At 37.3% G+C, this 21,524-nt stretch overlaps 2 protein-coding genes and 1 long non-coding RNA gene across 4 annotated transcripts; 2 read left to right on the top strand and 1 right to left on the bottom strand.

Moving 5' to 3' along the window:
* The first annotated feature begins 485 nt into the window (after positions 1-485).
* On the top strand, positions 486-9,509 carry LOC131012924 (uncharacterized). 2 transcript variants are annotated; one of them, XM_057940892.1, is made up of 12 exons: positions 488-550; positions 708-906; positions 1,185-1,468; positions 1,610-1,804; positions 2,571-2,917; positions 4,331-4,622; positions 6,281-6,439; positions 6,951-7,316; positions 7,952-8,017; positions 8,151-8,199; positions 8,710-8,833; positions 9,258-9,509. In XM_057940892.1, exons 2-12 carry the CDS (start codon positions 747-749, stop codon positions 9,334-9,336), a joined length of 2,121 nt encoding a protein of 706 aa, XP_057796875.1. In that variant the 5' UTR covers positions 488-550; positions 708-746; the 3' UTR covers positions 9,337-9,509. The 2 variants fall into 2 exon arrangements, with proteins under 2 accessions (XP_057796876.1, XP_057796875.1); XM_057940893.1 differs by having other exon boundaries at positions 486-906.
* Positions 9,510-10,384: 875 nt separating this feature from the next.
* LOC131007946 (probable LRR receptor-like serine/threonine-protein kinase At3g47570) lies at positions 10,385-11,566 on the bottom strand. Its single transcript, XM_057934856.1, has one exon. The coding sequence runs from the start codon at positions 11,564-11,566 to the stop codon at positions 10,385-10,387; it is 1,182 nt and encodes a 393-aa protein (XP_057790839.1).
* A 7,877-nt stretch (positions 11,567-19,443) lies between these two features.
* On the top strand, positions 19,444-20,578 carry LOC131012923 (uncharacterized). Its single transcript, XR_009097524.1, has 2 exons — positions 19,444-20,158; positions 20,250-20,578. It is a non-coding gene; the product is annotated as an uncharacterized LOC131012923 (long non-coding RNA).
* The last annotated feature ends 946 nt before the right edge of the window (positions 20,579-21,524 follow it).

The raw sequence follows: 21,524 nt of genomic DNA, 5'->3' as shown, positions 1-21,524 counted from the left end.
CCTTCCACGTAGACTACTACCTTTCTATAGTGAAAGTCCTTATGATATACACAAACATGCATTAGAAAATAAAAATAATTCTGAATAAATCAGTAGTGCATTACAATGATTAATTGTAAAATAAATCACAAACTTATACTTATTTTGTAAATTCGACCTTAGTTTTAAACATTTGAAAATAAAAATTAAATTTATAATTTTTGCAATTGAGATTTCCTAGTACAAAATTTAAAAATGAATTTTTTATTATTTAAATTTTATATTTAGGAGACAAAACATAAAACGATATCAATAGCCCTTATTAATATAAACTATATTAACTTAAAGTATTTTTTTTAGAAAAAAGGTACATTTAAGTTGTTTGATCATATTCTAATATATCTGTTTATATTTCATTGAATAAATTTGTATTTTAAAATATAAACTAGAGATATTTTTTAAGTTAGAAGTGAAATAATCAATTATTAATAAAATAAAATAAAAGGAACGAAAAGACGACGACGGCGCGAACGAGAGCGAGAAAGACGACAGCGGCGGCGGTGCAAATGAGGTATGAGCGGCCTTTATCAGCTGCCGTATCACATTTTTCATTCTCAATCTCAACAACCCAAACCAGAGCTGCAATTTCTTCGCTCACATCACTTCAACTCTACACTAACTATAAGCTTTTCAAATCCCAATCTTCTTCGTCGGCATCTCACATTCAGCGGAGAAGTTTCACGCGCGGAGTCTCGTCGTCGTCGAAAATGGAGCCTCCCAAGGCTAAGAAAGTGAAGCACGAGATGGAGATGTTCGGCGACGTCAGAGTCGACAATTACTACTGGCTTCGCGACGATTCTCGCTCCGATCCCGAAGTTTTGGTGCATCTTCGTCAGGAGAATGCTTACGTGGATCATATGATGTCTGGTCTGTTCATCTCTCTCTCTCTCTCTTTCACCTCTCACTCAGAGAGTTCGTTAATTTAGAGGATTTTGGGGTTATATCGATGGTATACGAGATGAAGTCACCGGCATCCCACTATTTAATATCGTAGAATAACACACACTTCACGTATATTCCAATCTAAGATCCTCCGGAACTACTTTTGAAAGTGTAATAGCTAAATTGTTTTATCATTTTCAAATATCCAAGTAAGGTTATTTCACGCCATGAGATATTTAACTGTTTAGTTGCTTGTTCTTCAGGAACCAAAAAATTAGAAGATCAGATCTATAGTGAGATAAGAAGCCGCGTGAAGGAAGATGACATATCAGAACCTTTACGCAGGGGACCTTATTATTATTATAAACGCACCTTGGAGGGTAAAGAATATACCCAACACTGCCGCCGTCTTGTGCCTAATAGTAACGCTCCGGCATCCGTTTATGACACCATGTTAACTGGACCCGATGCCCCTCCAGAGCATGTCATTCTTGATGAAAATGTCAAAGCTCAAAAACATGCCTTTTACATTATTGGTGCTTTCAAGGCAAAATCACTTATGCTCTCCTCTTAATGTTCTTTTTCTTTCTTCTTCTCAGTATACTGCCCCTAACAGCAATTTATTCATTGTTAATTTAACTGTATTGCCTCTCACTTGGTTATTATGATTCATTTACCTCATTTGTAGGTTAGTCCAAACAATAAACTGGTAGCTTATGCAGAAGATACAAAAGGAGATGAAATTTACACAGTTTATGTCATTGATGCTGAGTCTCAAACACCAGTAGGCAAGCCTCTGTCTGGAGTTACCTCAGTTCTTGAATGGGCTGGTGATGATGCGCTAGTCTACACCACTAGAGATGAGATCCTCCGGCCTGACAAGGTATGGATGTTGAGTTGAACATATGATGGGGATGATATTCATTGAATATATAATGAATTGTATGTTCTCATTTTGATAATAAACAAGCTTAACTCAACACTACATATTGAACAAACTTTTTATGCCATGATATACTGATTAACAAGTAGCTGCGACATTATATTAAGAGATGTGAAAATTCCACTTGAATTTTAAATTATCAAGTTCCCAAAGTCTCTTATCGGAGAAAGTACGAATGTAAAGTAAAGAACTTGGGGAGACATGACAGGTGGATGCTGAGGAAAAGGGAATGGCAATGCAGGGCTTGTTGATTAGGTGTAGCCGAAGATGCTATATTTGTCACTCAACAAATTGTGGATAAATGAGAGGGTAGTGATAAAGATTTGGTGTAAATTTGAACAGTTGACTAGATTTGAGTGCTTGTGGTTGAAGGATGGGAGCGATGCTGCATAGAGGGTGAGAAGCTGTCCGATTATGGGATCAGAGTGTTTTGTTTCTCCCTCCCTTACAGAGAAGAGTTGCCTTATCAGAGAGAAGGCATGCGGTACTCCAGGGATCTATTGAGACTTCCTTTTCTTATTTGAGGGTCAAAATGTCCTGTGATCTTATTTAGCCAGGAGATGGAAATGTTTCTTGGTTTCTTAATGGATAACCTATACAGTAATTATCTTTTGTATATAATGTGCTTATTGTTTCTTTTCATGTGTGCCTGCTTGATTTTACCAATATTTGATACCTATTAGTGATCTTGTGTAGCTTTTGGCAGGTATGGTTGCATAAGCTGGGGACTGAACAATCTCTGGACCATTGCCTTTATCATGAAAAGGATGACATGTTTTCTCTTCATCTTGCTTCTTCTGAGAGCAAGAAGTTCCTATTTGTTGAATCTGAGAGCAAAATTACAAAATTCCTCTTTTACCTTGACGTCTCGAAGCCTGAAGGTGGGCTAACTGTATTGACACCCCGGTTGGATGGCATAGACACATCAGCAAGTCACCGTGGAAATCATTTTTTTATTAAGAGAAGAAGTGACGAGTGTTTCAATTCCGAAATACTTGCTTGTCCATTAGATAATACATCAGTTACCACAGTCATCCTTCCTCACCGGCCAAGGTAAAAACTTGTGCGGCTGAGATAGCCGTCCTTAAATGTAAATTATGATATTTTCTTATATTTATTGTCAAATTCTCAACTGTTGTGACTTCGAATTATTTCAACTTGACCACCGGCACTTAGAAATATACATAGTAGTACTAGTAATTAGTTAGAACCAACTGTTTATCCTGTTACACTTAGTTCCCTTATCTATTAAGGGTGCGTTTACTTTGATGGATAAATTTATCTTGGAGGGCTAATATTATCCCTCTTTGAAGTGAAAATAAGGAAGGACAGATGGTGAACTTCTCTTTTGTATAAAATGTGGGAAAAGAAAGGAGACATTTAAAGGCATAAATTTTTGTTATCCCTCTTTCTTCCATGATAAATTTATCCATCAAAGTAAACGCACCCTAATAGTATTTTAAAGCACTGAACCTTAGTTGTGGGTTGAAGCTTCTCCGGATGCTTCAAAGCTATTACAAAGTGATTGTCCTTTCAACAAATGCACAGTAAATGTGTGTGGGAAACTATAATCCAGAACAACTAATCATATTATTATACCAGGACTCAGGGATGAAAATTATCCATTTGATTGTTTTGCTTTTGCGGTACCTGGATTCTCATCTGTTACTATATTTTTCCTCCTCATAATTCTATAACAGATGCTAACTGAAGTTAAGGTGTGTGGATTAAAGTTTAATATTTGCTTGCCTTCAGTGCATTTTTTTTAATTTTTATAGATGCCTCTAGTTGATTTATCACTGTGCTTTCAATACAGTTGTTTTTAGTCACTGCTGCAAAGAATAAGTGCTAGTCTAGAGGTCTAAACTTAATCTGATAAACAAGATAAATGAATACTGTTCCTCATAAAGTTTGATGGATGATAGTTAACTAATTGGACTTTAGACTGTGAACATCAATAAAATTAACAGCTGAAAGATACTGGAAGCACTTCAGATTTTAGATTAAACAATGTAAAGAAATTCCAATGCTTAATCAGAATACAAACTCATAAGATGAAAACCCAGTCTCACCATCATATTGCATACTGGATGCGTCTGTCCATCAATTTTCCAAGTGGAGATGATTCATGTTGTGGCTGCAGACATGGTGAGATAGCTAGAAGGATAATCATTGCGAATCCTACCTGTACCAGAATGTTCCTTAACTAAGGTCTGCAAATCCATGGTCTTACCATTTGAACATGTTGGCTATTCAGGACTGATATTCATAACTTATCAGTTAGCTTGAAAGACTAAAGTGAAACTCTTCCGTGTTCAACGCTAAATTGTTCAAGAGACTGGAATTTATCTCCTCGCTTGTGTTGAAACTTTAATAATTTGTGGACAGAGATCTTCCAAGCCTGCTTTTTTCTTTCCAGTTGACATCTAATGATGAATTAAGCTGACATTTTTGTACTTGTACCAGTGTAAATATTCAGGACATGCAACTATTTACTGATCATCTTGTGGTTTATGAGCGTGAAAATGGTCTGCCCAAGATAACAATATATCGCCTTCCTTCTGTTGGGGAGCCTCTGGACAAACTTCAAGGTGGTCGGACTGTGGATTTTATTGATCCTATATATTCAGTAGATCCTTCGGAGTCACTGTTCTCTTCTAGTATTTTGAGATATCATTATAGCTCATTGAGGACACCTCCTTCCGTCTATGATTATGATATGGACTCCGGCATTTCAGTTCTCAAGAAGATTGAAACCGTAAGTAACCACATCACGTCATCACTATCTGTTTAGGATTGAATCTCCTTGCTCTTGTTTATGCTTTGAATTCATACAGCATTTCCCTCCCTTCTATGTGCACTTTATTTTATGTGTTTATTGGATTCTTCTTTACATTGGTTTCTACACAAAGCTATATAGCTGTTTTCTCCAATAACAAAGCTGTTTATGATTCCATTGTCCTCCGTCCTCCCCTCTCCCCAATATTTTTTTAAAAATAATTGTAATTATTATAAATAATTATCTTTGGTGTTGCCAGGGGATTATCAATTGTATAATGTTATCTCCGTCTTTCTGTTTCCATTTATAGGATATATAATTCTTCCTTTATGGGGTGGTTGGGGGTTTGAGTGCCCTGGGAGGTCGATGCCCCAGATATAATCTATCCAACCCTGATATAGTTCCCAGAAAGGGTCTAAGAAGGTTAATGAGTTGCAAGTTATGCTCAAAAGTAGTGACTTAGGGTTCAGTGAATCTCGTTGTTGGTTCAAGGAAAATACTTTTGGAAATAATGGAGTCTCAGTATTGGGATATGAAGATTAAAGAAGGGGTTGATGGTGGTTATGAAATTGAAATTAAAAGGTCAAAATGTTTTGCTGTAATATCCTGCCTCAAGGAATACAAGGTGGCACAATGATCCTCCCATCTTAATCAATCAAAGGATTCCCACTTGATTATTCTCAGGCATAAATTGACTACCACAGTACCTCTGTGGGTTGATTTCATAGTCTTTTAGTTCAGATTAAGGATCCATTAAACCTACTGATGATTTTTTTAGACAAAATTTCTTGAAAATGGTGAATGAATTTCGTTAAAATGATATTTGTGTTTCTTCGATCAATACCACATTTTGATAGAAGAATTTTGATAGGTTTGTCCATTTTTTTTACTAATTATTCTCTTGTAAATGAAAGTGATTCTTGATTATTTGTCATGAGCTGTATTTTCCTACAAATGAATTTACTCAAAGGACGGTTATGAACATACACATATATGTCCTCCGGAAAGGTAAGTGGATATAGAAAGTCATGTTGTCGTAAGGTCTATCTTTCGTAATTAAAGAACTTGACTTTCTGGTCTTTTTGCCCCTCTCACTGGTCCATAAACTTCAAAAAATTGTGATGTAGGTTTATTGAAATTGTAATGGTTCATATGACACTCTTCTCCTTAGTATGCATGTAATAGCTTAAGAAAATCTGACACAGAACAAACCAGGCTCATAATTTATTGAAGATTTGGAGAGAGAAACTGTATGCTCAAAAGTTAAGTTTATTCGGGTGTCGCAACTTATTGTTTGTCAGTTTGTTTGTTCTATATAGATATATATGTCCAAGTTTGATGCCCATTCTTTTGTCTTCATGGTACTCCCCCATGAGATGAATTATGTGACTGCTCCTATATATAGTAGAATAATGATGAAATTCATCAAATGGAGGAGAAAGATGGATCCAGAAGAATGGGCATCAAATTTGAGCTTAGCATTTTTGTTTGATTTGTCTCTCCTTAAGGTGGATGACTTGTGCACTAAATGTACTCACTAATTGCAAATTATCAAATGAACTTGGTTTCATCTTAAAATAAATTTTCCAGTACTGAGCAAAAGAATGTCCCATATAATTGTTTGCTCACTTTTTTAGGTCCTGGGAGGCTTTGATTCTACTAACTACACAACTGAAAGACAGTGGGCTACTGCTGGTGATGAAACTCAAATACCCATTTCAATTGTATATAGAAAAGATCTAGTGAAGCTTGATGGTTCAGATCCATTACTTCTCTATGGTTATGGTTCCTATGAGGTAATTCATCTAAGAGTTAATTTCCAAATAAATTACTACTTTTGACCCATTCTGCAATTTTAAACCACTTTTCAAACATTTCAATCATGATTCCACTTTTTGATTTGTAGAAATTTCGACACTCCCATTATTTTTTCCTGAAACAACATTGTTTCACCATTGAAATTATGTTGCAATGCTTAAAAAAATGGGAATGTCAAAATTGCTATATATCAATGGTGGGGGCTATTGAAATGTTTGAAAAGTGGTGTTTAAATTTCAAAAATGGTCAAAACTGGTGATTTATTTGGCAATTAACCCATCACCAAATGTTGATTGAAGGTTTATCTGAATTAATTGCATGAAACACTCGGCCCCTTAAAGGGAGATATATATCGCCTTTTATGTGGTCGGACATCTGCAAATATCATTTACACTCAAAATTATTGGAAGCAACAACTGTCATACTTTCTGGGTGGCAGAATCTGTAGGACTCTCTTGATTCATCTTCTAACCGACTGACTTTTAACAGGTATGCATAGATCCATACTTCAAGCCATCAAGGTTGTCTTTGTTGGACAGGGGCTTCATTTTTGCTGTTGCTCACGTTCGTGGAGGTGGTGAAATGGGGAGACCGTGGTATGAAAACGGAAAACTGCTCAAGAAAAAAAATACATTCACGGATTTTATTACTTGTGCTGAATATTTGATAGAAAAGAAGTATTCTTCCAAGGAAAAACTTTGCATTGAGGGAAGAAGCGCTGGTGGTTTGCTAATTGGTGCTGTTATTAACATGCGGCCTGATTTATTTAAGGCTGCTGTGGGCGGGGTGCCTTTTCTTGATGTATTGACTACTATGCTTGATCCAACAATCCCTCTTACAACTTCAGAGTGGGAGGTGAGGCTGCTTTTCATGGTGTTGACTTTATTTTCTTTTTTTTGAAGTAATGGCATAATTGATTCTTTAGTAAAACCCCTCTACAGAATATTTACACAGATGATTTAAGGATAAGATTTTATAATCAAATGTTTTAAACCTAGCATGCACGGTAATTTCAGTATTGATTCATCACTAGCTATAAAACTATCCTAATACTAGTGCAGCATATATAACTCATAGAGCTTTCCCTCTATATTCATCATGCCGTAACTCTAGACACTGTGCTGTATTAGCCAGTGGGAAAGACATCATAAATTGCATAAGTGCCTAGACAAAAGAAGCAAACCTCTTAAAGTAGGGTCCAGTAGAGATTACAGAAATTGAGAACCTGGCTGTAATAAGGCTTCCGCTCCTGGTGATATATACTATTCTTTGGGTCTTCTTCGCTCGTAGTTGCCACCCGTATTCTCTTAGTTTGAATATGCATGTCTTGTTCTAGTAACATGTAAGCTTTCCATGTTTTACTCTGTTATTTCCTCCTTCAAGTTCTCATCCTAGTTGCTTTTTGGTTTAATCCATTATCAGTTCTTCCTTTGGAGAGGATTATAAGTTGCAAATAAAGCATCTCAACTTACGTTTCTTACTCGTTACAGGAATGGGGTGATCCTCGAAAAGAAGAGTTTTACTTCTACATGAAGTCATACTCCCCGATCGATAATGTGAGTTTGAACCTAGATCATGTTTTAAGATTTTCCATACCAACGTGAGCAACTATATTTAACTGGTTTATTTTCAGCTCATCAAATATGATAATTTACATTAATTTTTGGAATTGATTTACTATTCTTACAGATTAAAGCACAAAATTATCCAGCTCTTCTTTTCACTGCCGGATTAAATGGTAAGTATGGGAGCTAATGCTAAGACTTGTGCCTATGGTCATGAAAGAATTATATCTCTTGTTAGCATACCAAGATAGAAAAGGCTGAAGAGTTCCAGCGTTTCTTCTCTTTCTTCCTTCTAGTTAGCCCTATGTTTATATCATTTCTAAAATCCTGTCACAGTACAAGCTTGAAAGCATGTTATTCATCCAATTTTTTATTAGCATGGATTGGGTTTATATGTGAATGGTTTTCCTTCAAGCTCGTTGAAGGCTCCTAGTTACTTTCTGATGAAAAATAGACATTTTTGTAGACTTCTTTAGATGTGAAAATTTCCTTTCTTTTGATCCTCTTAATTATATTTGAGCATTGCCTTCGATCTTAAATCAGCCATTGCCTGATGTTCTGTTTTTTAAGTTTAAAATTCAAGACTAAATGAACATAAATGGTAAAACTTTTTTGATTGTCAACCAAACCAAGATCTATTTTATAGTATTACGTTATAACTGGACTCTGCTTATGTTATGCAGATACGCGGGTTATGTACTCCGAACCGGCTAAATTTGTGGCAAAGTTGAGAGATTTCAAGACTGATGATAATGCTCTACTCTTTAAATGCTTACTTGGTGCGGGGCATTTTTCGAAGTCAGGAAGGTGATGATGCATATTCCTTTTATTTGGCAAAAAAGGTTTTAAAAAGTTATTGTTTAACTAAATCGATACATTTGATGGTGGTGGTCTAGCCAAGTACACATAAAAAAGGCATATTCATTTGATGTCAAGTTCTAGTCTTTAAATTGGCATCTAGTGTTTGCCCTTTTGCAGAGTCATATTCTAAAACTGACTTGAAGTAGTTGGCAGTTGATAAGTCGCTGTATGTCGTAGCAATTTTCTTACAGAAACTACCTATTAATTAATTAACAACCAAATCAATTCTTAGATCATCAATGCCCATGATTTTGATATTAATTCTTGGATAATCTATACCTTCTATGTAAAAAAATTCCCTTACTATTATGTTTAAATTATTTATTTTGGTTTTGTTAGTATGGGGCTCTGATTTTCCATTCTATTGCAGGTTCGAAAAACTCCAGGAAGATGCCTTCACATTTACTTTTATATTGCAGGCCTTAGACATGATTCCTGCCCCGGCTTAAATACACAGATAAGTTAATACCAAATCGACAAAACATAGCTAAGTAGCTGATGTTCACAGAATTCCAAGACTTTCAATTTATTTTTGACGAACGTGAACATTGATTTTACTGTTGTCGATTGATCTTTAGCATAAAAAAAATTGACATTGTGCTATTTACATATTTTGCTTTGATGGATTCTCCCCAAAAAAAAAAAAAACATTTGTGAGTGGTACGAGTTTTAAGAAATATTAGATAAAAATGTATAAGTGAAAAAAAGGTCTCACTTTATGGAAATCAGGGAGATCAACGAATTGTTTGTGCAATAGGTTTTCCAAATGAGCGAGAAGATGAATAAGGTGGCAACAAGTACATTGATGCTTATTTGGGATAAAGGTAATGATGCATTGTGTGGAATCCCGAGGTTCCATGTCCGAATTTGCCCTACAGTTTCTAGTCATGGATCAAAGACGAAAAAGGTGGAACGAGCTTCATTTATTGTTTTTGGGGGTGTGGCTTTTATCTCAGTTGTTTCCTTGGCCTTTATAATTGTCAGACACAAAGGGAAAGATAAGACAACTTAAGAAGTTGATGAGCTGATATCGATTGTGCCGAAAAGAATCTCTTATTATGAACTGCTGCAAGCAACTCAACAATTCAATGAAAGCAAATTAATTGGCAGTGGGAGTTTTTGCTCTGTTTATAGAGGAATTCTTAACAATGGGAATGATATCGCTGTCAAGGTGTTTAATATGCAATTAGAAGGTATTTTGAGAAGATTTGATGTCGAATGCAAGATACTACGTAACATTCGACATAGGAATCTGACCAGTGTCATAAGCAGTTGCTCCTATGAAAAGTTCAAGGCATTAGTACTTGAATATATGCCAAATGGAAACCTTGAAAAATGGTTATATTCCCACAACTATTGCTTGAATGTGATGGAAAGATTGAATATAATGATTGATGTTGCATCAGCTATGGAGTATCTTCACCATGGTTATTCAACGCTCATTGTCCACAGCGACTTGAAGCTTAGTAATGTGCTATTAGATGAAGACATGGTTGCTCATGTATCGCATAACAACTTCGCTATCCCAAAATCGCTTACATGGGCAACCATGTCTTCATCTAATAGCACATTACTAGGCTTCAAGTCGTTGTGGACAATGGGCGTAGAATAACCATGGTGAAGATACTCCATAGCTGATGCAACATCAATCATTATATTCAATCTTTCCATCACATTCAAGCAATAGTTGTGGGAATATAACCATTTTTCAAGGTTTCCATTTGGCATATATTCAAGTACTAATGCCTTGAACTCTTCATTGGAGCAACTGCTTATGACACTGGTCGGATTCCTATGTCGAATGCTACGTAGTATCTCGCATTCGACATCAAATCTTCTCAGAATACCTTCTAATTGCATATTAAACACCTTGACAACGATATCATTCCCATTGTTAAGAATTCCTCTATAAACAGAGCAAGAACTCCCACTGCCAATTAAATTGCTTTCATTGAATTGTTGAGTTGCTTGCAGCAGTTCATAATAAGAGATTCTTTCCGGCACAATCGATATCAGCTCATCAACTTCTTTAGTTGTCTTATCTTTTCTTTTGCATCCGACAATTATAAAGGCTAAAGAAACAACTGAGATAAAGGCCACACCCCCAAAAACAATAAATGAAGCTCGTTCCACCTTTTTCGTCTTTGATCCATGACTAGAAACTATAGGGCAAATTCGGACATGGAACCTCGGGATTCCACATAATGCCTCATTACCTTTAAAAGAATCCATAGTGAAGTTTATAAAAGAACCACCATTAGGAATTTCTCCACTTAAATTGTTGAAAGAAACATTAAAGTAGTCGAGGTGTTGAAGTGATTCCAAAGACTTTGGAATTGAAGAAGAGAGGTTGTTGTAAGACAAATCAAGAGTTACCAAACTGATCATGTGTCCCACAGACGCAGGAATAGAACCTTCTAGATTATTACTTGCCAAAGACAAATTAACCAAATTCTGCAACTTCCTAATAGTGCTCGGAACTAACCCTGACAACTGATTCATCGCTAGATTTATGTAGATCGCTGCTCCTAAGTTACTTATCTCTAGAGGTAATGACCCATTCAATGAATTCAAGGACAAGTCTAGATTGATCAAATCTTTTAGGCCCCATAAGCTTGAAGGTATGCTTGAATTCAACGTGTTGGAGTCTTGGAGTCTAGAAAGAGACCTAAGAGACATTTCCCAGACATTCATGAATTGGACCTGAAAATTGATTCTGGCTTATAGAAAAAGTGTCAAGGCTAGATATATCGCATATAACATGTGGAATACAGCCTCCCAACAAGTTACCATCGAGATATAATCCTTGAAGGTCATGCAGATGTTTGATAGTAAGTGGAATATTACTAGATAAATCATTGTCAGATAAATTCAATATCACCAAATTGCTTAGATTGCCTATTTCAATCGGAATGCTGCCACTGAATTTGCAGTTGTCGGCACCGAATATTCGAAGCGAGGAAGATAAGTTCCCGACAGAAGCTGGAATGATGTCGTATAGAGGATAATCGGAAAATTCCAAATCAGTTAGAAACCTGCAATTTGTCAATGAAGTAATGAACGAAGAAGATGGTGTCTGGGTAAAACTGTTGCTAAACAAAGAGAGATGGTAGAGATGCCTTAGTTTGCCGAGATGAGTAGGTATATAGCCATTGAACTTGTTCTCCTCAAGTGAGAGATTTGTGAGTTGAGAACAATTAGAGATAGAGTTGGGTATTGCTCCACTCATGCAATTCACACAAAGAAACCAAACAATGACGAAAATGACTAATCAACCAATGAAAGCGATGTAATTCTTAAGAATTACAAGTATCTGAAAAAAATCATGAGATCTCATTATTTACATCAGATACTAGAGAGAGAAAATATCATTGTTGATGATATATTTGCCTTTCATATAGCTCTTCATGTTTTAAATGAGGATCCTCAACTAAAATCTGTTGCAGAATGCAAACAAAGACTTGATTGACCAAAGTGAAAAGAAGCTATAGAAAGGGAATTAAATTCCTGTGATAATCGGAAAGTATTTGAATATATAGCCCTAATTTCGGAATCTAAAATCCATGTTGAATACAGGTGGATCTTTGTTAGAAAGAGAACCGAGAAAAATGAAGTTACGAGATATCGAGAAAAACTCGTAGCACAAGGTTTCTCACAAAAACCAGGAATTGATTATGAGGAAATATACTCTCCCGTAATGAACGCTATTAGTTTCATATTTTGATTAGTCTGGCTGTGTCACAAAGGCTTGATATGCGCCTTATGGATGTAGTAACTACTTATCTATATGGGTCATTAGATAATGACATATATATGAAAATTTCTGATTGATTTAAAAAATGCCTGAAGGATTGCAGTCGAAACCCAAAATCATGTATTCAATTAAACTACAAAAATCGTTGTATGGGTAGAAACAGTATAGTCGTATGTGGTACAATAGACTGAGCGAGTATCTTTTGAAAGAGGATATAAGAATAAAGATATATGCCCTTGTGTTTTCATTAAGAAAATCGAAAGTGGATTTGCAATCATAGCAGTTTATGTTGATGATTTAAATTTAATTGGGACTCCTGAAGAGCTCAATAAAACTACTGACTATTTGAAGAAAGAATTGAGATGAAAGATTTGGGAAAGACAAAGTTTTGTCTTGGTTTGCAAATGGAACGTATCCGTGGAGGAATGTTTATCCATCAATCCACATATACAAAATAAGTGTTAGAAACGCTTTTACATGGATAATGCACATTCATTAGCATCATGGTCGTTAGATCTATTGATACTAAGAAATATCCATTTCAACCAATTGAAGAGGGTGAAACAATACTTGGTCCAGAAGTACCATATCTAAGTGCAATTGGAGCGTTGACTTGTCTGACTAATAATACTAGACCAGATATAGCTTTTTTTGTCAATCTTCTAGCAAGATTTAGCGCTGCACCCACTTTGAGACATTGGAATGATGTTAAGCACATTCTACATTATCTAAAGGGTACAATTGAGCTTGAATTATATTATCAAGAAAAATCTGATAATACTCTAGTGGGGTACTCGGCTGCAGGATTTTTATCCGATCCACATGAAGGTAAGTCACAAACTAGATACGTTTTCACATGTGGTGGAACTGCTATATCATGGAAGTCTGTGAAGCAAACCTTGACTGCAACATCCTCAAATCATTCTGAAATCATTGCAATCCACGAAACTAAGTCGAGAATCTGTATGGTTGAGAAATGTGACGAGTCATATCCAAGAGTCGTGCGGGTTAGCTTCATCAAAGGCATTACCAACATCGACATTCAAAAAGTTGGTACACAAGATCGGCATGCGTCGACTCAAAGATATTCAATGATCTCAAGTTCAGGGGAAGCAGTTGTACTCTTTTTCCTTCGACTAGGTTTTGTCTCATTGGGTTTTCCTAGCAAGGTTTTAATGAGGCAACATTTTTGTTTTAGGGATTGGTCAATCAAGGGGAAGTGTTGTAAATATATCTTCTAGATATATCTTATGTGTGTTGACCAAGAAATCTCCCTAAAACCCTAACTTTCCTATTTGTATCAATAGAGGCCTTTGGCCCTCATATTGAATACGCTCAATACATATTCTCTTTTTTATTCTCTCATTTCTCTCTAGTTTATAACATAACATGAATTATTCGATCGATTTTTATATTATTATCTTTGAATGGGGTACTGGCCCTTGATTGATTTTTATATTTACAAACAATGGATAATAAATATGGGATTTGATTCTAATCTTTTGATTTATTTATTTCAACGTCGCAATAAATGTGAAATACAACCTATAGTAGAGGAATTTGTTGAATTTTTTTTATGTGTTTTCCATTCAAAGATATAATGATTAGGAGAAAGACTTGAAAAACATAAATAAAGTGCTATATTTATGAAAAATATTTCTTTCGCAATAAATATTTATTTAAATATATTATCCTTTAGACATGGGGCTCTGTTTTTGGCACATCAGCGCCCCACAAAAAGTTAAGGTAATGGCATGGAGAATTTTTCGGAATAGACTACCTACATGCGACAACTTGAGCAAGAGAAACATTTCGCTTGACGACATGGAAACCATGTGCAATGCTTGCTGCCACGAAAAAGAATCAGCGGACCACCTGTTTCGCTCCTGCCCGAAGACAGAAATGATCTGGAACGATATTCAGAATTGGACTGGGCTCTACACCGATCGAGCGGACTGCATTGAGGCGCACTTCCACTCCTTTATTCACAAGGGAAGAGGAAAGAAAAGTAAGAAATTCCTTGAGGCTCTATGGACTTGCACCACTTGGCTTATTTGGAAAGGCCGTAATGAGAGTAGATTCCAGAATAAGAACTGGGAAGTCAAGAAAATGCTGGGCGAAATCAAAGCGAGGCTTTGGAGTTGGAATAAGGTTTTTAAATTGCTAGAAGAGGAGATTAATTTTAGTTGTTGGTTCTCCAATTCTATTTCCCATTTTCTGTTGTAACCTGTTTGGTACTTCTGGTACCATGAACTTTCTTTAATAAAATCCTTTTCTGATCAAAAAAAATGGGGCTCTGTTTTTGGTGTGTAAATTGGTGCGCACTTACAAGTAAGGTCTACCTACGGACCTACCAGCGGCGGATTCAATGTGGTGCATCCATCCCCAAAACAAAATAATTTTTTTTTAATAGTATTAATATTCATATTAAATTATTTTAAATTTAATGTTTGTACCCCCAAATAAGAGTTTTAACCCAAAATAAAATAGAAGTCCAATTTTTAAAATCCTAAAGGGTGATTCTATTCACAGCCCCCATTTTACTCCCTATAGCCTCTCATATTAAATAATAATAATAAATAATTATAAATTTTACAATTTTACCCTATAATTTATACAACCATAAATTAAATATAATTCATTATAATTTTGTCAAAAAATATATATAATTCATTATAATCAAATTAAAATTCAAATTATATACAGCCCCAAACTATACAGTAGAAATCGGAAATGAATTAATGTGACTGGAAAGATGATGATAATGATTTGAGGAATCTAATAGCTGTCGATTTCTTCTACTATGGTGATGATGACGACGCACGTGGTCATCTTACAATTTTGAGAAAATCAACAAAGTAATAGCATATGAAATGATGGAGTAATATGTTAAAACATGCTATTATCATAATGCATAGAGAAAGATAAAGAGAAGCAAATGATTGTTATTGTATTTCTCTTGATGTTGTATTGCTCCTTATTTCTGAAGAATTCTATCATCTTTTATAATGTATTACATGATATTAAAGTCTTACCAGGATCCCTATGATTAAGGGATCCGTGGTAAATCTTTGACAGATAAATAAAGGCACGCTGCTTCTCTTTCTGACTTTTGCTGCTTGCTAATCTTGACTTCTGTAGATTTACTTTCAACACTCCCCCTCAAGTTGAGTGACGGGATTTCCGATACTCAACTTGGAAAGAACTTCTGAAAAACTTTTGAAGTCCACAGCCTTGGTTAAGATATCAGCGAGCTGATCTTCGGACCTCACAAACGGGAGCTCCACAATCTTTTCCTCAATCTTCTCCTTGATAAAGTGCCTATCCACTTCGACATGTTTAGTTCTATCATGTTGAACTGGGTTCTCAGATATGCTGATGGCAGCCTTGTTGTCGCAGTACATTTGGCACGTCTTTGTTGGGTGAAGGCCTAATTCCATCAACAATCTTCTTAGCCAAAGGACTTCGGTTAACCCACTCTTGATTCCTCTGAATTCTGATTCTGCACTTGAGAGTGCAACCACCTTTTGTTTCTTGCTTCTCCATGAGACAAGATTTCCTCCCACAGATGCAAAGTATCCAGCTGTTGACTTTCTGTCATTTGGATTTCCTGCCCAGTCAGCATCGGTATAAGCTTGTATCTCAAGGTGTCCAGCCTTTTTGAACAGCACTCCATAGTCAAAAGTCTTCTTCAAATATCTCACAATTCTGAGCGCAGCTTCCATGTGGTCAGCCTGTGGTTGGTGCATGAATTGACTAACAACACCAACAGCATAAGCAATGTCAGGTCGAGTATGGGAAAGATAGATAAGTTTCCCTACCAGACGCTGATATTGTCCTCGATCGGCTAACTGAGCTCCTTCCACAATTTGTAGCCCATGATTTACGATAATAGGAGTTTCTGCTGGCTTGCAATCTAGCATCCCAGTTTCAGCTAGGAGATCTAGAGTATACTTCTTCTGGTTGATGAAGATCCCCTTCTTTGATCTGAGAACTTCAATTCCGAGGAAGTATTTTAGTTTTCCTAAGTCCTTCATTTCGAACTCTTTGAACAAGCTTTCTTTCAACTTTTGAATCTCCTCTGTGTCATCCCCTGTTATAATCATGTCATCAACATAAATGACCAAACAAGAGATTAGATCACCTCGTTTCTTTAAGAATAAGGTGTGATCTGAGTTGCTTTGCTGGTACCCAAACTTCTTCATGGCTGCGGTGAATCTTCCAAACCAAGCTCTGGGAGACTGCTTGAGCCCATATAAGGTTTTCTTCAACTTGCAAACTTCACCCTCTCCAAAATCTCCTGAAAAGCCTTGAGGCACCTCCATGTAGACTTCTCTCTCTTCTTCAAGCTCTCCATGTAGGAAAGCATTTGTAACATCGAACTGATGAAGATCCCAGTCCTTATTAGCAGCAATTGAGAGGAGCACTCTGACAGTGTTCATCTTTGCAACAGGTGAGAAGGTCTCCTCATAGTCGATTCCATACATCTGTGTGTATCCTTTTGCGACCAATCGAGCTTTGTAACGCTCAATAGATCCATCCGGTCTCCTTTTGATTGTGAAGACCCATCTGCATCCTACAGTTTTCTTCCCCTTTGGTAGTCTACACTTCTCCCATGTATGGTTTCGGTTTAGGGCTCCTATCTCTTTCTTCATAGCATTTCTCCAATGCTCGATCTTCAGGGCTTGCTCTGCTGTTTGTGGAATCTCCTCATCATATAAGGCCGCTTCATAGGCTGTGGCATTTTTGGACAAGTTTCCCTTGGCAATATTCCCAATTGAGTATCGCGAATTCCTCACAATTTTCTCTGGGGTATACCGTTTAGGAGGTACACCCCGATTACTCCTGGGTGGTAGCACATATCTCCCAGTATCTCCATCTACTGTATTATCCTCCTGTTCTTCTTCAATGACTTGAGAAATATTATCAGCAGAATCAGAAGCCACAATAGTAGGTTCAGAAGATCTTACCTCAGATATCAGTGGCGGAGAAGATATAGGCTCATGCAGCGGACTAGATTGTTCTGGAGTGGATGAAACATGCTCGGTGGCAAGGCTAACTTTTTCTGTTGGATCTGCTTCCGAGACTGGCATTGGTAACCAACTTAACAAGTCGATCTCACTCTCACTCTCCCCCTGACTGGTAAGGTGGTTATCGTAGAAATACTCAGTTTCAAGGAAATCACAGTTCATGGTGGTGATGATTTGACGGGTTTTGGAATTGTAACACCTATATCCTTTTTGATTAACTCCATAACCTACAAACACACACTTGACTGCACAAGGAGAGAGTTTGGTGCGTTCATGTTTCGGAATGTGAACGAAAACAGAGCACCCAAAGACCCGTGGTTGAAGTGTAAGGGCAAGAGGTATGGAGGCCAGAGTAGACAATTTCTGTAATGGTGTTTGAAGTTTAAGAGTCCTAGTAGGGAGACGGTTAATAAGGTAAGCCGAGGTTTTCACGGCCTCGGGCCAAAAAGAGGAGGGAACATGAGACTCAATCATCATAGAACGAGTCATTTCAAGTAAAATTCGGTTTTTTCTTTCGGCAACTCCGTTTTGTTCAGGAGTGTGGGGGCAAGTAGTTTGATGAATAATCCCTTTTGTTTGACAAAATATTTTCATTGAATTATTAACAAATTCCCCCCCATTATCAGTTCTAAGGGTTTGGATGTTTTTCTGAAACTGAGTTTGAACCATAGTATGGAAATGAGTAAATTTTTCAAAAACTTCAGATTTGTGTTTTAAAAAATATACCCATGTCATCCTAGTGCAATCATCAATAAATAACAGAAAATATTTAAAACCTTGTCCCCCTACCACGGGTGAAGGACCCCAAACATCAGAATGAACAAGAGAAAATATGGAGTTTACTTGTGTGTCATTAGGCTTAAAAGATTTTCGGTGGCTTTTAGCTAAAACACAAGTTTCACAAGATAAATTCTCATAATTTTTTATTAATTTAGGAAATAAAAGCTTAAGATACCCCATGGATGGATGCCCTAACCGACGGTGCCAAAGCCAGGCTTCCCGGTCAGCAGTTCCGTGAGCCAGCATCACCTTGCCTTGTTGAGCTATCTCATCCACATAGTACAATCCATCCCGCTCAGTGCCACGCCCAATAATCTCCCCCGTCCTGATATCCTGAAGCAAACAGAAGTGGGGATGCATTATCATGGTACAATTGAATTCTTTTGTAACATGGCTAATAGATAAGAGTTTGTGTGAAAGAGACGGGACATAAAGACAATTTGAGAGACGTAAAGTAGGGGAAATTTCTATAGTTCCGGCTCCTTTAACACGAGTCAAATCACCATTTGCAGTCTGAACATGCGTACGATGTGATGTTGATGACTTAATAATATCAGTTTTATCAAAAGTCATTGTATCAGTGGCTCCACAATCAAAAATCCATCCTTTATCTCTATCCCTATTATTACCTGACATCTGGTACACAGCGGAAAAGTTTGAAGGCCTTTTAGGGTCAATATCATGATTATGCATTTTTTGGGGTTGGTTTTGCATAAAATGGGGTATACTATATAAATCCCTAAATTTCGAGGGACTAGGCTGCAAATGGGGGCTATTCTGATATTTAATAAGAGTAGGTGGGTGTTTTTGCATAACATGGGGTAATTTCTGCAATTCATTAGAATCAAGGGGTGGCTTTTGTAATATCTCGGAACTTGGGGGGTTAGTTGGCATAAAATGGGGTCTTTTATGATAATAAGGAAAAGATGGAGGGTTTACACCAAACCCTATACCTGCTTTTAATTCTCCCCAATTTCCTCCAGCCGCCTCCCCCTTAATTCCCGATACTCCATTCTGCCCAGCGTCAGGAGCCCCGAGTTGATATCCGACCCGAGATCCGGCTGCGCCAGCACCCGATCCGCGATCATCTCCACCGTCACGTTCATCCTCGCCGTGCGCCGCGCCCGCGCCCTCCCCGCGGGGCCGCGCGCCTTGCCGACCGCCGCGCCGCGGTAGAACAGCGCCGACGTCGTCTCCGGGTACCGGAATGACGCGAAGTTGGGGTTCTTCACCGACACGTCGGCGGTCAGCGACATGTTGCTGCCTGGCCGTGGCGTGGCGATGCCGTTGATCAGATCCGCGCCGCAGCAGCTGCAGCAGCGGAGGAGTTGCCGCTGCTGTTTGACGGTGAATTTGATATCTCGGAGAGTTCGATGAAGAGCTGCCTGAGCGGTTTGGCTGACCTCTGCCGGTGGTGGTCGGCTGAAAACCGTCTTCCGGCCGTGGCGTATGGCAGTGGACGGTGGCAATCCCGGTCCCGATGGCTCCCGATGATGAAGGGTCCGGGTTGGTTGCCGGCTGTAGCCGGGCGGCCTCCCATCTCACTCTTGAGAATGCCGACTCGGCTGAGGGAACTTCCTTGAGAATGTCCCGACGAAGTCTGTCATATCTCCTATCAAATCCGGAGAGGAACTGAAATAATCGGTGATTTCCGATCAGTTTTCTGTGCTTATTGATCCCTTCTTCACACCAGTCGAGTGGATTTGGGTAAGTTCGATCCATTCTGTGGATTTGTTGAATTGATTCATTTGAATCTGTTTGGTTTATGGCTTCAATCTCTCCTGGCATTTTTTTTCAGGAAATGAAGAACAGAGGTTTTGGTTTGGTGTATTGGTTAGGAATGGTTTTGGTTTTGGATTATGAACGATGATGATTCGTTTCTGAGTTCCTATGGTTGAACCTGCTGAACCTGCTCTGATACCATGTTAAAACATGCTATTATCATAATGCATAGAGAAAGATAAAGAGAAGCAAATGATTGTTATTGTATTTCTCTTGATGTTGTATTGCTCCTTATTTCTGAAGAATTCTATCATCTTTTATAATGTATTACATGATATTAAAGTCTTACCAGGATCCCTATGATTAAGGGATCCGTGGTAAATCTTTGACAGATAAATAAAGGCACGCTGCTTCTGACTTTTGCTGCTTGCTAATCTTGACTTCTGTAGATTTACTTTCAACATAATATACAGTTGATCAACACATGATTCAAAAATCATGTGATCGAATTCTAAATACAATAATGCCGGCTTGGAAAAGAACCGCCCAAAACTAATGGGTCGCGTCTCTTTGTGTGCGTGCGTCAACTGGGTCGTGAGAAAAAAAAGAGAGAGGGTTAGAAGAAGAGGGCCGATGGTGGTGGTCGAAGCGGCGGTGATATTCGCCGGAATAGGAGAGTTGCGGTAGAATGAAGAAGATGAAGATGAATTTTCTCTTAGATTGGGGGCTATACAACACACGGATTTGATTAAGAAGATCTGAAGATGAAGGGGGGTTTTCTCTTAGATTGGGGCTACAATACACACAGATTTGAACGTTTCAAAAAAATAAAAAATATAGACAGATTTTATTAATTTAGTTAAAAAAATAATTATATTTAATTTAGAAATTATAATCTATTGGGTAAAATAATAAATTTATAATTATTTTTTATTATTATTTAATATGAGAGGCTATATCAAGTAAAATGGTGGCGCTCAAAGGGTTTCAATCTTTCATTCTTGTTTTGATTGGCATCTCTTGTGCCTTGCTTTTCATCTCAATAAAAATTTAATTTTACTGATCAAAAAAAAAAATCAAGTAAAATGGTGGCTGTGAATAGAATCACCCAATCCTAAATTCTATTGGCCCAATTAAAAGGAAAGCCCATAATCTCTTTCTTTTATTTCTTTTGATCGTGCCCATCATGCCATCAATTTATTACCTCACTTCTTAATTAAATTATTCTCCCCGTCCCACGAATCTTGACACATTTGATTTCGGCACGAGAATTAAGGAGTTGTAGATTAGTGTTTTAAGTGTGTAGTTAATAAAGTATAAAACTGATAAAGTAGGAGAGAGAATGTAATAA

This window comes from Salvia miltiorrhiza, chromosome 2, assembly GCF_028751815.1.
Source record: "Salvia miltiorrhiza cultivar Shanhuang (shh) chromosome 2, IMPLAD_Smil_shh, whole genome shotgun sequence".
NCBI lineage: Eukaryota > Viridiplantae > Streptophyta > Magnoliopsida > Lamiales > Lamiaceae > Salvia > Salvia miltiorrhiza.
Note: the sequence above shows the minus strand (reverse complement) of the source record. Positions and strands in the feature narration are given on the sequence as shown.